Source organism: Parasteatoda tepidariorum, chromosome 5 (genome assembly GCF_043381705.1).
Source record: "Parasteatoda tepidariorum isolate YZ-2023 chromosome 5, CAS_Ptep_4.0, whole genome shotgun sequence".
NCBI lineage: Eukaryota > Metazoa > Arthropoda > Arachnida > Araneae > Theridiidae > Parasteatoda > Parasteatoda tepidariorum.
In genome coordinates, this window is record NC_092208.1 from 48,499,328 (window position 1) to 48,517,812 (window position 18,485).

The window sequence follows — 18,485 nt, forward strand, 5'->3', positions numbered from 1 at the left end:
CTACTTCGTTATTTCATTGACCTGAAAAGAAAGCAGATGATTTGAAATTGATGCACAACCTGTGTATGTTTGAAATAGGGTGCACATGATTTTAATTGAAAAAAATTAAAAATGCTGAAATTTTAAAAACAATTGTCCTTTCCTGTCCTTCAGTCACAGTCTGAGGATGAAGTTGCTATTGAATTTAACACATATTTGTAAGAGTGAGTCCACTTTCTCTCAATCACTGCACACACTGCAAGATTATTGTCTACTTTAACTATACCTTCATAATTATAAATTTCTTTTGAACTCATCAAATTAGTTAGTTCTTCCAAATCTTATAAGCAGTTTTTTTATCAATGCACACATATTTTTCAAATTCACTTCTTTAAGAATGGATGATTTAAGCAACTTCTTTTTAGAAAATATCTTTATTGCTATAGTTTAAGAAATGGTTCATGTAATTATTCAAAAATAGTCTGAGAAAGACTTGAAGTTGAAAAAAGCATTTTAAATTCTTGAAAACTTAGGGGAAAAAAACATTTGAAGTGACTAAAATATATTATGGTATCACGGAGCATTGAGAATTGGCGAAATGTTTGGCTAAAACAGTTATTATTATTTTTTTTACATTATCAGCGTAAGAAATTTGAATTTAAAATTTTTCTTGTTACCACATTTCATCATATTCAGGTTTGACTGCCTTTATATATATAAACTAATAAAATTCATGAACTTCATAATATTGGATTTTTTACCATTGTTGGTCATAATCTATAATTTTCCTATGTCTAAACCAATTTTCTTCTAGTAAAATTAGTTCTAATGTAATATTTAAAATTAAACAGTTTTAAAATAAACTTAATATTTTAAATCTATTTTAGTATACTTATCTATTGACAAGTCAGCTGGAAGCTCAGAGACACTACTTTGAAGATCGCTTAACTAGAATTGAAAGTGAAGCTCTTAAACAGGTTATTTTGTTTGCTTTAGCTCTGCTTGAAAAAGTAGTTTTTAGTTACATACCTTTGATATTAATGTTTTATTTTTATTAAATTTTTAGCTGGAAGAAATGAAAGAGAAAACAAAACATGCAGTTGATGAAAGAAAACAATTAGAAGAAAAGCTCAATAGAGTCACTAAAGAGAAACAAGCCCTAGACAAGAAAATTACTCAAGTATGAATATACATTATTCATAAAAAAGACATTTTATTTTTGTATTAATTACAAGTAAAAAGTTAAAGAATTCCTGCAACAGCCAGTTGTTGGCCAGGGGACCATATTTTCGTTACATGATTGTGACTATATGGTCACCATTATGCAGCCACTGCTTTGCTTCCCACACAAGCTGTTACCCATCAATCTGAAACTGGGCGGGTTTCAAGCCACCACTTAGGATCAAACCCTAATCCTACATAAAGACAGCTCAGTGCCCTAACTATCCTGGCTTTTTTTTTATCATAATGAGTTAGTCTTTTCAAAATTTTAAAATAATTTTCCATTCTACATCACAAGAAAACATTTAATTTGCATTTTGTGCTTCTATCCTATGAGTTCTTTCTGAAATTATTTTAATACTGTATGTGAAAAATACTATTGATAGAATGTTCTACGAATATGTTAACTAAGTTTAAAGTTATTTATATGTGCCAATAAATTAAAAGACATGTCCATATGTTTAATTTATATATTTTAAAATGCAGTGAATTATTAAAAAAATTTAAATTATTTGATTTCAGTGTTATAACTTTCTGTTTTTTTTTTTATATTTATTTTTCTTTTGCTTGCAGCTTACAACTAAATTAAATCGTTTAGCTACTGAATTCAAGGATGAAAAAGAGGTAAATGTTTTTCTTTAATGTTTATTTTTAACTAAATGAAAATGTTATCAAATTTCAGCTGAACTAAGGACAATTTAATTTCTTACCTCAAAATATACAGAGATACCTTATTTATATACCCAAAACCTTAACTGGAAAATGTTAAAATTGCTATCTAACTTGGCAAGTTAGCTCCCAAATCATTGAATTACATAAAATAGTTATTTCTGGGTCTATTTTAATGCAGGTTATGACAATAATAACTTGAATTAACATTAATTTAAGGTAATTTTAGTAGAAAAAATAGCTTTTCAAACCCACTGGTCAACCAGTTCATAGTTAAGTAATGTTCCAAGTGGTGTATGATGACCTAACCATATAATGAGTATAGTTATATTTTGTTATTATTTCTAATAAGAATAAGGGTGGGATTTTTGTTCAATTACTGTCAAGGGATTATAAATATGTATGCATTGTTTTTATTATGCCAATTAAATATGAAACTATATTTTATAATCATAAATAATGGAAAAAGTTTTAATTCCTGCAGAATAATAAAATATTCATGTGAAATGTTTTTTTTTTATTTGAAAAAATAAATGCATCAAATATCATAATAGCAATTAATATATTTTTTTAAAGGTTAATAAAAGAAATTTCTTTGATAACTATTTAAGTTACTCTGAATTGAGTATTGTTACTTTTTTAAATAAAGACCATGGTTTTCTTTTTGTTTAAATATTATCATTACGACAGAGTTGTTTAACACTAGATTTACGGGTATCGGCCGCATACCTATTTTTACTGAAATCCGTATTTTTGACGGGTAAATTAAAATACTCATTTTTGTAAAACTCTTATTTTTAAATTAATGGTTTTTTATTCACAGTTGTTTTCAATACATTTTTTACATGTAAACTCTATTTTGGATGCACACTTTCCACATACATACTTGTTACATTTAATGCAAATGTTATGAGACCTATTTTTTTTACATAACCCAATTTGACAAGATTTTCGCACATTTGGATTTTGTAAATCAGATAATGAATTAAAACTTGTATTTTGTTCATCGCGATGGTCACTGCCTAGTTCTTCAGCCAATTGGGGAAAAAAATTCTTGCGAGTTATTTTTACTCCAGTGGTCTCCTTTGTACAATATCTAGGCATTGATGGCTGCCAAATCTAAAAGGTTATAAAACACATGAAGCGGCCATCTACGGGATCCTGCTTTCACGCTATATTTTCTAGCCATTTGGTCTACAATATTCACCCCAAACTTTGTTTTGTTGTAATATGCAACTGTTTCTGGGACACGTTTAGCATCATTTTCTATTTTGACATTTTTGTGTTTCAAACTAAGCAATAATGCCTTTTTGTTTGGCTTGGACTTGTAAACTGTAAGAACGTACTCATCTGATTTATAAAGTTTTGTGGAATATCGGATCATGTTATCCTTCTTAGCCTTTGCAAATTTCGGCAATTCTTTTCTGTTTGCTCGTAAAGTCCCTACAAGAGTTTTTTTTTTTTTAAAGTAACTTTTTTGCAAGTAAAATACTCCTAAAAAAGTGATCAGTAGTTATATTTCGGCAATGGCCTAAATATGGTTCAGTAAGCTTGAGCACAACGAATTCGCCCGAAGGTATGTCTGATGGTCGTTTTTCGTCTTTCCCTAAATATGGGAAGCTATTTATTAGATACTTGTTTTTTACATTCGATGCCAACCAAAACTTTATGCCAAATTTATCAGGTTTAATTGGCATGAACTGCATAAAACGGCATCTAGTTTTGCTTGGAAACAATTGCTCGTCAACTGTAAGGTTCTCCCCAGGCTTATAGCAAGCCTGGCTATTTTGGATAAATTTGTCCCATATTATAGAAATCAACGCAAATTTATCAGTTTTCAATCTTTGACTTCTTTGGTTTTTCTTGTCAAAACGTATGAATCGAAGAATTTCCATGAACTTATCTCTGGACCTGGTTTTTGAAAAGAAGCTTGGACCCCATTTCTTAGACCGTAAATATGAAGCTTTCAGGGATTTTGCTTCATACGCCCCTCGGGCATACAAAATCGATATAAAAGCTTGTAGTTGTACCTCTGTAATCAACCAATCATCTTTTTTCAAAACCTTACGAGCCTCTGTTTCAGTACATATTTTGATTCAATCATGCCGTTGTCAATTATCAGTTCAAATGCGCTCCTTACATTCCTAAGCATAATATTTTTTTGCGTACGCTGTTGGTCCTGACACATCCTTGAACATACTATAAGCTGGTTTTCTACCACAACCTCCACCTTCTTTTAGTGTTTCCCATAAAGTTCCATCCGCAGAACGTTTGATCGAATTTTCTAAATTACAGGTATCAACAACTTCCATCTCATTTTCTCTCTCGGAGTCTGAAATGATTTGCATTCTTTTTCTTTAATAGCAGGTATTGCGAATATTTTCATTTCCACTGTCCTCAGAATCTTCAATTTCGTAATTACTTCGTCGAATTCTTCCTCGCTATTGCATAATTCATGTATGTCAGAATCAGATCCAGATTGGTCTTCATTTATGCTGGTTAGTTTATTTATAAATTCCATATATTTTGGAAACTTGTCCATATTAGCCCTTGCTAAGTAGACAAAATATAAATGTAAAAAAGTATTTCTTTTTAGATAAGTTTGTAACAAACCTGGAAAAAATTAAATCTTTACTTATAAAATGAATTTTCACTGAACTTCACAATTTCACTTCTTTTTGCAAAATGCACTGTTTGTTGCACATTGATCTAATTTTATTCTGAAATATCTAGATCAGCCTAACTAAATTTACAAAAATCACAAGTTGTCTCTGTAAAACGCACCGTTGAAATTATTATTTTTGATATGACAAAATTTGCTGTACTTGTATTCTTTCATTTATTTTTATTTAATGGTTTTTTTTTTCATTTATTTTTATTTATATGTTTTTTTTATTTGTTTCATATTTTCATTTTAGTTATTTTGCAAGGTTTGCAACAATTGATCGTAAATTAAGTAATTTGTCAAATTGACGGATTATCATAAAAATAGGTATATAACATATAGAAATACTAAAATGTAAGTCTTTCGGTGGAAACGAATGGAAATATATATTCTATGCATTATAGTAGTGAAAACCAATGTATAATATCTTAAGAATAATATTTACATGTTCGAAATTTCAAGGCATGAAATCGAAAACACGTCAAATTGACGGGTTACGTAAATCTAGTGTTAATAAAGCAATCTCTATTAAAAATCATATTATTGTTTAAAATAATATTTTTGTCTTACATACAAACGAAAAGTATTAAGAGTCACCTTTATTTATGCTATAATTTTTTTTTTAAATTTGAAAAACAAAATTTTCAGATAAAAATTGAATTTAACATTAAATAGAATAGAAAGTGTATCGTAATTTCAAAAGATTTCAATATATCCTTAATTTTACTGCTTAAAAATAATTCTAAATACTCCATTAATTTTTATACCTTTTTTTTTGCTATCTTTTATTGTTCACAAGTTTCCATTTCATATTTCCGTTTCTTTGTATGTGTAAAAGAATAAAACTATTAAATTATTATTGTTTAGTTTTCTTTTCACAAAACATTCAGTGGATTGACTTAATCGAATTTTTTTTTTAGATGAACAAGTGCCTTAGGCAGAATCAAACATTGTGGCAACAAAAATTAAATGCAGCTGAGAAAGGTGTTAAAGAAAAAGATAAAGTAAGTATCTTTAATGTGGACTTCATTCCATTATGCGAATTCACCGAGCATACTATACTCAGTTGCAAGTTAAAAAATAAATATTGCTTCTTGAAGATAATTTTTTTTCCAGCAAAACAGAAGTAAAAATTATTTTTTTCACTTTTGATTTGTTAAGAACATGTCAGCGTAAGACGTGTCAGTTTTAGCTTCCCAATTGAATCCAATGCTCCTTGCAATGTCATATAGTTGTTTCTTTTCCAAGAACAAATATTCTCCTTATTTATCAAAATATGTTGCCAAGTCTAGGATTCCAGTAAGACTTATGTAATCTTTTTTTAATAATTCTATGATATATCGTAAATGATAGCTCCAATTAAATTTCAGTCTGACGTGATGCTTTATCTTGCTTTGAAAGCATATTTGTATAATTTGATAATGAAATAAAATGGAACTATATGCAGTAGCAGATGATGGCTTAAATTCCATACCGCTATGGTATTTTCTTAACTTGCCAACAGAGTATAATTAGTAATCACAATAAGCCTGATAACAGGATACACTCTATCAACCTGCTGCACTATCTTCATAAATTCAAATTTTTCTGCAATTCCAGCTCAGTCACAGAGACTATGAAAAATTATACTCAGAAAATTTTATGTTGTAAAGATTTTGTGTTAATTGAGTTTGAATTTTATACAATACTTTCAAATAATAGATTAATACCACATGAAGTCTGCAGCCAGTATTTCGGAACTTAATAATTAATTTTTCTTTATTCTTTAAATGGTTTATTTTTAAAATTCTAATTAATTAAAAAAATTAATTGGAATTTTTAAGAGACAATTTACTTGTTCTACTGATTAGTTTTTAATTTCAGATTTTTAATCTTTGTGTATGTGAAAGAATTAATCACTACTGTCTGCTCTAAATGCAAATCATTGCTTCCCAAAATAATCGAAATGCTCTTTTTTCTTTTCTTTTTTAATAGAATCTTTTATTTTCTTAATAGACTCACTCTTCATTTCTTTTTATATTCTTTATTTCTATTTCATAGTTTCTTCAAAAGGAAGATGTTACCATAAATAAAGTTTATGTATTAGAAACAATTTTTCTGTTTATTATCTCCAACATTAATAATGTTTAAAAAGATATTAATAATGTTAACCATTTTTACATAAATCCAAGAGATAGATCAAATGGATTGATGTTCAGCATTTTGGGAACCTATTTCAAAAGGGTAAAATTTAGATATAAACGAGGAAAGCAAAATCTTCCAGGTTTACAATTTATATAAAGCTCATAATTTTTCAAGACCATTAGCAAAATGAAATTATTATATTCAATTGGTTCTGGTACACAAAAAGTATTTTTCAACTCTGTTAATACTTTCTTTTTTTTTTTTAAGTAAATGTAAAAACAGATATTAGAATTTTAAAAACAGATATTAGAATTTTAACAATCAATGTTCCAAAAATTAAAATTTTATTTTAATGTTTTAACAGGAAATTTTAGACTTGCAAGATCAATTGCGTGATCTGATGTTTTATTTTGAAGCTAAAGATAAACTTCAAGATGTGCCTAATATATCAAGTCAAGAAATTCAAGAAGGTCAAATTGTTATTGGAGAAGCATCTGGCACATCTGAACCTTCTAAAACCCGAAAGAAAAAAAATCGCTAAAATTGGATGAAAAATAACTTTAAAATGTTATAGACTAAAACCAAAAATAAAACTATAATAATCTAAATATTTTAACATTTAATTATATTTTTACAGTATTTTCTTTCAATTTAAATATTTTTTTATGTACTTTTTATTAAAACTGGATAACTGCTCAATGATATTTGCTGGCTTAAGTTTAAAAGTATTGTACAATAAAATTTAAAACATTAAATATTTTATCATGAAATTGAAATCATTTCAGTACTTCAAGTTATTTCATTACTACAATTTCCTGACTTTATAGACTTTATTTCCTGCCTTTTATAGAGCATTAGAGAATCAACTTAATTTTCATATGTGAATAACTTTTAAAGTTATGTAATGTTTTGCTTAATACATATTTTTAAATGTGCAATTATAAGTAAATGTTTTGAATAAAAAGATGTGTTCAGTAACATTCCTAAAACAATTTTAACAAAATTATATTTAACCGAAAATGCAATTCATTATTGCATACAGTACTTTGAATTCTCAATCTTCTTAAAAATTTCAATGCTTGCATTAAGAAATTTCCTTTCGTAAAGCAATCTAAATATTTTTTGTAAATTTAAATATAATCTAAATATAGTATTTTTTACTATAAAAGTTATTGATATGTTTTAATTATTTAGTTAAAATTGATGAAATAAAGAAAAGCTTATTATATACTTTTTGGTCAAAACTAATGGATGGTGTTTTCAATATAAATGTAAATAACAACATCAAGCTCTTGGCCCTCTCTACTTCTGATTAGAAAGTATACAGCTTATTCTGCAAAGCAATATTTTCAAACAGATCATTTTGTTTTTAATAAAAGAAATAAATTATAAAATTTCTGAGCTAAAATCTGCTGTGCTCAAATCTGCTTTATTAGGTATTAAAGATCATAAGTAATTCTGGAGGAATTCTGCAGTGAAAATTTGTTCTACTTATTTATAAATGTATTATTAAAAAAGGTGACATGGTTGCTAGATTTAGAAAGAACTCGCTTTTTTGGTAGTCCTAATTTGGCCCCTTTTACTACTTTATTAATGTTTGTTCTTGTTGCATGCCATGCACCATCACACATTAGTCTTAGCATATTGTTCTAGTAGCTAGATCAAGTTCATTTTACAAATTAACATTTAGGTTTAAATTTTAAAGTTGGTAAATTGTTGACAAGGCAAGAATTGTTTTATGTAACAAAACTTTTTTTCGAGTGACGATTCTTACCCCTTGAAGTGACAGGTCATCAAATGACGATTCTTATAGGGATTTTTTTTTAAACACATATAATAAATCGGGTAACAAATACATGTATACAAGAAATTCTACTCAAGAGTGTTTCAAAACACTATGATCACGTTGTGAACTTAATGGTTTCAAAATACGCAGGAAAAGTAACCCAGAAGTATAGGCAGTAAGGAGCTTGCAGTGCACCCAAGTGTACAAAACACTATCCATTAAAACTTGAAAATGTTGATAGTTTGACCCTTTATGTACAGCCAGGACTTATTAGTCCCTCTAAAATTTCCACATAGCATTGAACTATCCATTGGAACTTATGATTTTTCATTTATCATTACTAATTGACAACATGATTATTTGAAGTTGAAAATCACCTATGGAACTATTTAGTTGTTTATATTTCATTCTAGAGTGCCATTTTATGATTTCTTAATTCTCAGCTTTCTATCTAGATCAATTTCACAAATAAGACTTTCATGTTGTTTTTCATGATTCATAAAAATTTTAAACTACTTATGAAACAAAATATTAAATTCTAATTAAAACTTGTAATATAAGTCTCAAATTAAAAATTTTATGAAAAATTAGAAAATATTTAAAATTAAAAAAATATTTGCAAGTGTAAAATAGTCATTAGATGGACAAAAAAGTTCACACATTTTTGATAATTTTTTTTTTTTTTAACATTTTGGTAAATAAAGGGTTGAAACATGATTTTTTAAGTCATTTTGAAACATTTTTTTTTAAATACTACAAATATGTTTTAGCTCATACGTTCTGTATGGTGCTGTAAAATATACATGGTGCTTTCAAAATTGCTAAAGGAAAAAATATTAAGTGTATATCATATATTTTATTTTAAAATGTTTTCTCTGCTTTATGTTTCTTAAAATTCAGCTATATTATCACACCCCATGAGAACTCAGCTCCAGAAAATCCTTAATACAGTTATAAAATTGATATTATTATTATTTTTTTTTTTGCAAGCTTAAATATTGAATAGCAATCATTTCTTCCCTTTCGATTTAAAAAAAAAAAAAGCTGCATAAATAATAATATACTTTTTAATTACTATAGTAAGAAAAACCAATGGTTTTAAAATTATCTTTTTTCATTCCTAAAAGGAAATAACCATTTTTCATTTTATTAAAACAAAAAGTTCTAGGCTCTCACTTTTTTGACTACTTCTGATAAGAAAACAAAGCAAACTTTTAAAGTATTTAATATCTTAGCTTAAAAGAGATTGCTTTATTATTACTTTTATTTTATTTACTTATTTTTTTTGGAGGGGAAGAGGATTTTTTATGGTTCTTTTATCAAAGCCTGTTTGGTGTAATTTTTTTTTAATATATATAAAAAGTATATTTAATAATGAAAATTTATAGATTTGGATTCTTAAAAACATTTACAAAATCTTCTTCCAAACGGTCTCATAAGAATATACTTGCAATTAAAAAGTTAAATGTAATAATCTCTAATCATTTGATTAATTTAAGAGCAATAGAAAATAATTTGAGTTTAAAACTAGATCTAAGAATTTGGACAATTCTAATTTGCTAAGGTGTGTTACACCCAAAAATAAGGAGAAGGTGAATCGAGCTCGATTAATTCAGATAAAAAAGAAACATTCGCCAATCTTTGTTTTTGTTCCCACCACTGTTTTGTTAAAATCAATGAAAAGCCAACACCTGCACAAAAGGTTTCCATAAGCAAAAACAATATTGATTAGACATGTTTACATTTCAGAATGCTTCCTTTTCCTAGAAAATGAAGATTTCAAATGTACTTTAAATTTATTATTTACAGTAATTCATTAGCTTATATAATTGCATTAAAAATAACCTAAATTAGTTTTCTAAGATTCAATTCAAATTTGCACTTGCAGTGTTTCTATATTTGATTATTAGAGAGTCCATAGATTTCACAGATTTTTTTTATTGAGAAAACACGATCTGAGTTTTACCATATAATTTTGAATTTTAATATGCTGAATACAGAAGAAAATGTGTGTTTGAAAAATTATTAAAAGTGTGCAATTTCTTATGTAAATTAATCTAATGCTTTAAAAATTACTTTTTGTACTTATTTAAATTTATTGTCTGTATCTGTACATATTTCATTTTTAAAGTTTAGTTAACTTACTTAGATTTGTACAAATTGTAAATACAATTATTGTACGAATTGCATATGTGGTATAAATGATGCATTTGGTTTCCATAAAAAAAAAATGATGCTATTGAAATGATAAATAATTGCATTGTTATTTGAAAAATTTTGTAAATATGTTTTTTTTATTTGTATCTGTATTATTTGGAAAATAAATTTTTATTTTAAATTGAATTATTGGAATATGATTCATTATTTTGTTACAATTTCGTGTTTAAAAAAAAATTTTAAGGAGGTAAAATTTGGGTTTAAGGTAGGTAGGTATTTTATTTTCAATGCACTTGAGCTGCACAATGGACTGTTGGCGAAGGTCGAGGATGATCCAAAAACAAACCATCACAATTTAGATCCTCTGCAGAGGAGATCTCATTCGTTAAGTTACTTCTTCAATTTAGACATAGATCTGAAGGGGAAGGAAATTTTCTCCAGATATCTTTACCTATGGTACTGCTCAGTGACCAACCACATGACTTTTGATTCCACCGATTTCATGAACCTCTACTTGGTGGGTCTTTGCAGAGTAGATAATCGAAGTCTGGCCAATCTAGACTGGCGTCCAATTCTCTAATCACTGAGCTTCTACAGCCTGAATTTGGAATTAATGTTTCATTTGAAATTAATTTTTTTCTCCTTTTATTTATAGATTTATGCTTTCATAAATTGTTCTATCCAGGAGTGTGTAATAATCATGTCGTCAACAAATTAAATCTCTAATCAACTAATCTCACCAATTACTTCAACAAACTTTCTAGCTATGGTCAGCAGAATAGAACCTCTCTGTACCTCAACAATCAGCGACTGAAGAAAAACAGTCCATTCAGTCATGTTGATCTTCTGCATTTGCCTTCTGAAGACGTTGAGCCCCACTCCTTAAAATCTTGTCTGAATCCTTCAGAGGGAATCCCCCCGGGTCCATTTCCACTTCGGATTTTCTGCTCCAGTCACAAAGAAAGATCATATTCCAGGCAGCTAGCTTTGGAAATTTTATGCGAGATTCCTAGTGACCTAGCTGGTAGCGACGTCTTCCTTGAAAAATCTGGGCAAAATTACTCCGTAATCCTGATTTCACTTCAGTCTTTCGAAGTGAATTAATCGCAATTGAACAGGGCATCGATGCTATAATCAATGAGAGTGACTTTGGAGATCTTTGGGTCCTGTCGGACAGTCGCAGCTCCTGTCAACACCTACACAATTGGACTAAAGTTGGAGACAAAACAAGCATCTCCATCCTTCTTAAACTTTAACTTATTTCAAAGCACCACGACGTTCATCTTCAGTGGATACCATCCCACGTTGACATCTTTGGCAATGAGCAAACAGATCGCTTGGCCAAGGAGGGCTGTAGTCATTTAACATCTTCGTCCTCAGCCCTTACCTACTCAGAGTATTAGACCAAAATCAAAAGCCATCTATCAAAAAAGTGGAGGATCCCCCCCCTCTCATTGTTATGCGGCCAAGGAACCGGGCTCTTTACTTGTTCATATAGGTGATAGAGCATCTCAAACAGCTATTTCCAGATTGGCAAGTGGACACACGAATAGTCTCTTGTACTTTGAAGGAAGAAAGACTTATGCAGTCTGCCCCAAATGTGAAGCCCAGCATACCTCAGCCGAACATATCCTTGACTGCTTGGGCCTTTCCAAGGAGGACTTATGTACTACTCTACTTCTTGTCATTGACTTTTTGACGGTCAACAACCTATTGGATCTTGTCTGACTTCGTCAGACAATTGGAGGATAAGGAACAACAAATTAAATACAGCATATTTGTGCTATATTATTCAGGGTTTCAAATTTTTTAGAAGACCATCCTGTAATTTTACTTAGAACCAGAATGAAATATTGAAACCTAAACTAACTTTTAGTAATTCTAAGTTGGCTTGGTAAGTAAAATTATTAAAATTTTTATTTACTTATAAGGATCAGAAAATGATTTGATGTATTTCTAATAATTAAAATTTAGGTGTCTCAATAATTTCTAAGAAAAATAATAAACATGTATTATAAATATATTGAAGCAAATTGAATTCAATTCAGCGTAATACTGTAAGTAAGCATTGAAAACATGATAGAGAATTTTTTTTTCTCCCTTAGAGCCAAAAGTTGGAACTAAACCTTTATAAAGGAATAAAATTTGTTAATAAGATACATTGAAACTTTTTATTGGTGTATTTCTTTCACTTAGCACACCACTGTACATTTGGTTTCATTTTTAACTAAGATTTAATATCAAAGAAATTCGTTGAATGTTACGGCATATTTTTTAATTGACAAAACAAAATTATTTTAAAAAATGCATTAAGAATTTGGTAGGATGTGAGCATTTTATATTTTAATTTACAATCAGCATTGAACAGTCGCCCCAATTCTGAGTTTAAGACTATCGATGTTCAACTCTGTAGCCTTGTAATTTTGAACCCAACCCAGAAGACAATGGAATTCCTGGATTAAGCCTTGAGACAAACTAGCTTTTGTAGAGGACTTTTAGATGGAACTAACCTGCATTTGTGTTACATGGAGAGGAAAACCTCCCATTAGCTGACGGCAAGAGGATTCTACCACTGAGGATATTTTACATCGGTACTGTGGTCTGCGTGGGCAGAATTGGTACCAACCATGACCACATAAAAAATAATTGAAATAAAATTATGTGGAACGCATAAAAATCATTACAATGCACAAATTTGTACAGAGAAAAAAGTGTGAGAAAAATAAAAATTTGTTTCAATATAAATTTATTTAGTTTTGGGTTAATAACTATTACATTACAGATATTTCAAACGTTACAAATGAAACTGAATACTTTGCTATATACACAGGTATGCTTCTATTTTGGATCAGGAATATTTTCAAGGCCCTGAAAAATAATAAGAATAACTATTATTTTATTATTTACTAGGAGTAAGCAACAATAAATATTAAAATAAAATTTAAACAGTTTTGAGATATTGAACTTTTAATGATCCAAGGCCTTCATTAGTTACATAGAAATCCAATGCTTTATATAGTGTAATTTTAAGATATCTTCATATTTAATTGAGAAAAAAAATTCTAGTTTTAAAATCTTCACAGAACTAAAACTTAAGCCACATAATTGTTGGTTACACACAATTGAAGCACAATATTTGTAAGATCTTGGTAAACAAAATACTTACTAAACTCACAGTATAAGAAAATATTTAATAACATTGTGTAGTCAAATTTTTATTGCTGTGCATTTGCTAAAATAATGATTAAAGATTGGTATAAGTTCAAGATATTTGGGAGAAAAGAAATGAGATATACTTTTTATAAGTGAGTAACTTCTATGTGCTATCATATCTTTTTATATGCCTGTTTAGCATCGTTAAATTATAGTTTTGTGTTTACATATTGGTATATTTCTATGAAACTTGTAGCAGGATTATAACAAAACATAGCAATATCTAGTATCATTGAGTGCAACTCTATCCAGTATATCCTACACTGATGATTTTTTTTTTAATATTTTCTTTAAAATTAAGTGACAATGCTTGGCATACCTTATTGCTTAAAATTTATCATAATACTTCTAATAATAATTCTGAACTTCGAACTTATTGCAATATTTTATTACGTTTTTGCCATCAGGTGCAGAGTGCAGACGCATTACAAAACAGTTGCCAGGGTAGTAACTTTTGATAAAAATCTGCAGTAATTTATTAAATGCATTTTTGAGTTAAAAAATGACTGTAAGACAAGTGAACTTCGACTTTAATATGGTTGCAGCATTTGATTCTGCTTTTGGCATGTGACAAAAGTGATGCCAATAAAAATAAACTAAAATAGGTTGGCGAGGAAAAAAATCTTCAAATATCAGGTGCAAATGCAAAACAAATCAGTTTCATTAGCTACTCATTCACATTGATTGGTTTTATTCTCAAATATTTTGTTTGTGAAATCATTTACAGCAGTGGTTCACAACCTGAGGACGATTTCTCACCGCAGTGAACAATGAGTATTCAAAATAAATTAAACAAAAATAATGATAGAAATCTAGTGAATATTGAAATTGAAAAAATATACAAAACTGATCTATCAGATTCAGATAAAGAAGCCCATGAGTTAAAATAAATATGTAAATAAAAAAATTAAAGTTTATGAACTTTCTCGTCACACTTTGGGTTAAATAGAGATCTGTCTGCCAGATACTCTCAGAACAAAGAAGTAGGTTGAACATTTACTCGGCTTTAAAGCGGAACATTCATGCTTAACTGAAAGCACAAGGTAGTCATTGTAAAGATGAGCAACAAATTTTTCAAATTTTAATTATAACTTTCATTATTTACCAATTTTAATTATCAACTTATTTTCTATTCTCCCAGAATTCAATTAAGAAAAATAACTACATCTAGAGGGGGATAGGTCAAAAAAGGTTGGGAACCACTGATTTCTGGCAATAAAAAATTTATTCTTATAATTATTAAAAGAATAAAATAAATCCATTAATGCATTTTAATAAACTTCTATTTTTTAATTAGTTGCATTTTTTCAATACAGAATTCACTCCATTAGTCCTAAAAACCTAAGGAATTCCAGCAAATTCACATTATGTGTCACACAATGCATAGTAACTAATATGTTATTCAAAAAAATAGTTTGCATAGATATATAAATAAGCCTGCAGTATTTTTGTGCCAAATTTGAGTGGATAAATAATTTTAAGATTATAAATAAATTAATTTGTTATTTAACATCAAAATTAAATTTTAGCATAATTGCTAAATTAACTTTTAATTAATTAATTTTTTAAGCGTAAATTTGTATAGATATTTTTTTAATATTTACGTTACATTCTTATAAATTCTTTAAGTAATAACTCACATATAATTTATGAATATGTCCAGACAGTCTTTCATCCCTCATTGTCAGTTTTCTATCTTCTGGATCCATGGCTGATCTCCTGTGAGGCTGTAAATTAAAAAAAAAAAAAAACTTATTTAAACATTTTAATAACAGTACCTAATACACCAAGGAAAAAAAAAATTAAAATTAGAGAAAAATTAAAACAATTTGAAGTCTGAATTATAGATTTCAAACAATAATTCTGACTAAAAGAAACTTTTCTTCATACTTAAGTTAATAATCTAAATGATTTTGATTGTAAAATTATAACATCAATTGAAATGAAGAAATTTTACAAGACAAAATCAAAAATTTTAACAAAATCAGTAGAATAGTTTTTAAAAATAAAAATTTAAATATAGGAATTTTACAAAACCTATTAATAAGAAATAATTTCATTGGTCTCATTCAAATTGGGGAATTTGTTAATAAAAATTAGAAACTGTATATCTATACATAAAAACTATTTATCATAGTATTTCATATTATCTATTATTAAATTAAATAACCAGTGTTTTCACTACAGCGCGAGAGTCTCGCATTAAAAAATTATTACCGCGAGAAATTCGCACATTCTATAAAAAAATTTCAAAATTCGCGAATTTCTCGCATTTTGAAAAAATTTTCTCTTTTGCTCCATTTAGAATAAAATCCGTTTCACTTTTCTTCCTGGATCTTTTATTATTTTCAACATCTGCCCCATTATCTAGCTTCCCTATTTACCAGTATTGTTCAGAACCTTTAAGAACAACAGAACACCATGCCTCAGAACCTCTTTCACTGCAACCACGTGTTTACCGTAGGTAAGGTTTCTTCATGTAAGACGTTAAAAGTTTTTGCTCGTTAATGTAAGATGGACAAATACCTTGTAAAGCCAATATCTTCTACTCCGAAACGGACAAATGAAAATGAAACAAATGTGGGTAGAAGCGATCAAAACGAAACAAATACGCATTTGAGCAACCTAATGAGAATAGCTCATGAAAAAATAGATGTAGAACATTTTCCATATGATGATTTCCATTCAATGAAACAAATGTGGGTAGAAGCGATCAAAACGAAACAAATATGCATTTGAGCAACCTAATGAGAATAGCTGATGAAAAAGTAGATGTAGAACATTTTCCATATGATGATGCAGCAAAAATATTCAATGCTTTAAAAATTAGAAGATGTTAAAAATGCATCATAATTAAAGAAATTATTTTTGAGAAAGGGTGAGAAATTCTCACCCATTTTTTTTCTGAGATGAAAACACTGATAACTTATTTTTGAATAGATTATTTTATTTATTTGAAAAATCAGTTTGATAATAGAGTTAAAAATTGTTTGACTAGCATAAACAGTTTTAGATACAATTATGTAAGAAGTAAATTTAACATTAAGGTAAGAAGTAAATTTAACATAAAGGTTTTAACTCCCTCCCTGACAAAAAATATTGGAACAATATTTTTGGGATTAGACAAGCATATTTTACAGACCCTGATGTTTACCTCTATAATAGAAAACTAAAACAGTACAGAGCAAAAAAATGACTGAAAAAAATTGTATAGTTAAAATTTGATTTTTCAGGAACTAGTCTACCCATTTCAATTATTTTTTCCATTTTGCCATGCAAAATTACACTCTTGAAAATGATGTAAAAAATTGTCTACCATACAATTCAATTTTTTTTTTATTATTATCAAATGAAATAATAATAAAAAAATATTTGCTATAAGTTTTATTTTGCATAGAATTATCTATAGATGAAAATATTTTATAAAGGTGTGCAAACATTTTAATTTTGTTTAAGAACTGCAAAAAGTAGAAAGAAAAAAAAAGGCAAAATTTGCTTGAAGAATTTTTGAGATATGGTGAAATACGTAAAAAGTTAGATTAACATTAAGTCTCTACCTTTTATTAGATGTACAACTTTTATTAGATTTAGACATTTACATACTACCTTGTATTAGATGCATAACTTTATTAGTGTTTTTTTACTTTTATTCAACTTATTGAGATTCCATATTTTGAAAAATTCAAATGATCTTATTAGTAGCCCATTTTCTTCTGATGTTTGAAAACCATTCTAATTTAATTTTGACATCTTGTATGTGGTATTACCACTCAACCCCTAACACCTGTTACTTATTTCCCTTTTCATATAATCTTGGTCAAGTTTGTTTTTCCTCGCCTAATGGCTAAACCTTTTATATGTTTACTTTAATATCTTTGTCTCATTACTTTTGCGATAGTCATTTTTTGTTCCGACACTAAGAGAGAAGATTATATTGATAGAACCAAAACTATAGTGCGTCCATATCTGTACACTTATTTTTGTTTTATTCACGATGATTTTGCTTCATTTATAAGCAAGCAATTGATGCAATCGAGGAAACATTTACAATGCAGTTTCTGAAATCTAGAACTTTTCACAGATCTATATGCTAAGGAGAACAATTTTTAAAATGTGGGTGGAAGGTAAGATATATGTTTAAATAACAAAATATAGAATTTAATTTTAAATTGAAAGCAGAGAAGAGAAAAAGTGAGGAAAATTTAATGAATACAATCAATGACAATTAATGAATGTTGTAAAATCTAACAATTAGCTTGAACAAATCTATTACAGTGTTTAGTACATATTTTTGTTGGGGATATTTATTAAAAGTAATGGATATTAATAAACTAAAACCAATTACCTGTCCACGAATGGCCATGTTAACAAAAAAAGGAGTTACTGTGGGGAGAAGTAAAAATGTCGAAAATATACCGAGGGTTGGTAATATTTCGTACCACATTATAAGCGAAGACAACAATAATTAATAAAATTACTTCTTCCTTTAAAAATTTCGTCTAGGAGAAACTAATAACTAACAAAACACACTTGTTTATACTTCAAAAAAATTTACGTTCACCTTCAACTATTAACGAAATTTTTGAAGCTTGGATTGTATCACTTGTAGCTTACATATAAATTATTCATCTATTAATTCTATTTTGGAAATTATTTCTGGGCTACAGCGGT

The 18,485-nt window shown here is 28.1% G+C and overlaps 1 protein-coding gene and 1 long non-coding RNA gene across 2 annotated transcripts in view; one reads left to right on the plus strand and one right to left on the minus strand.

The window, feature by feature from the left end:
• Nucleotides 1–9,427, plus strand: part of LOC107446914 (BRCA1-associated protein) — a 23,931-nt gene extending 14,504 nt beyond the window's left edge. Inside the window, exons 13-17 of the mRNA XM_043039206.2 lie at nucleotides 867–956; nucleotides 1,046–1,159; nucleotides 1,774–1,824; nucleotides 5,455–5,538; nucleotides 7,023–9,427. Coding sequence (XP_042895140.1) covers nucleotides 867–956; nucleotides 1,046–1,159; nucleotides 1,774–1,824; nucleotides 5,455–5,538; nucleotides 7,023–7,199 — 516 coding nt within the window. The 3' untranslated portion in view covers nucleotides 7,200–9,427. The remainder of the gene's footprint in view (nucleotides 1–866; nucleotides 957–1,045; nucleotides 1,160–1,773; nucleotides 1,825–5,454; nucleotides 5,539–7,022) is intronic.
• A 3,903-nt stretch (nucleotides 9,428–13,330) lies between these two features.
• On the minus strand, nucleotides 13,331–18,409 carry LOC107446934 (uncharacterized). Its single transcript, XR_001584453.3, has 3 exons — nucleotides 18,160–18,409; nucleotides 15,455–15,541; nucleotides 13,331–13,469 (listed from the first exon to the last, which is right to left on the minus strand). It is a non-coding gene; the product is annotated as an uncharacterized lncRNA (long non-coding RNA).
• Between the last annotated feature and the right edge of the window lie 76 nt (nucleotides 18,410–18,485).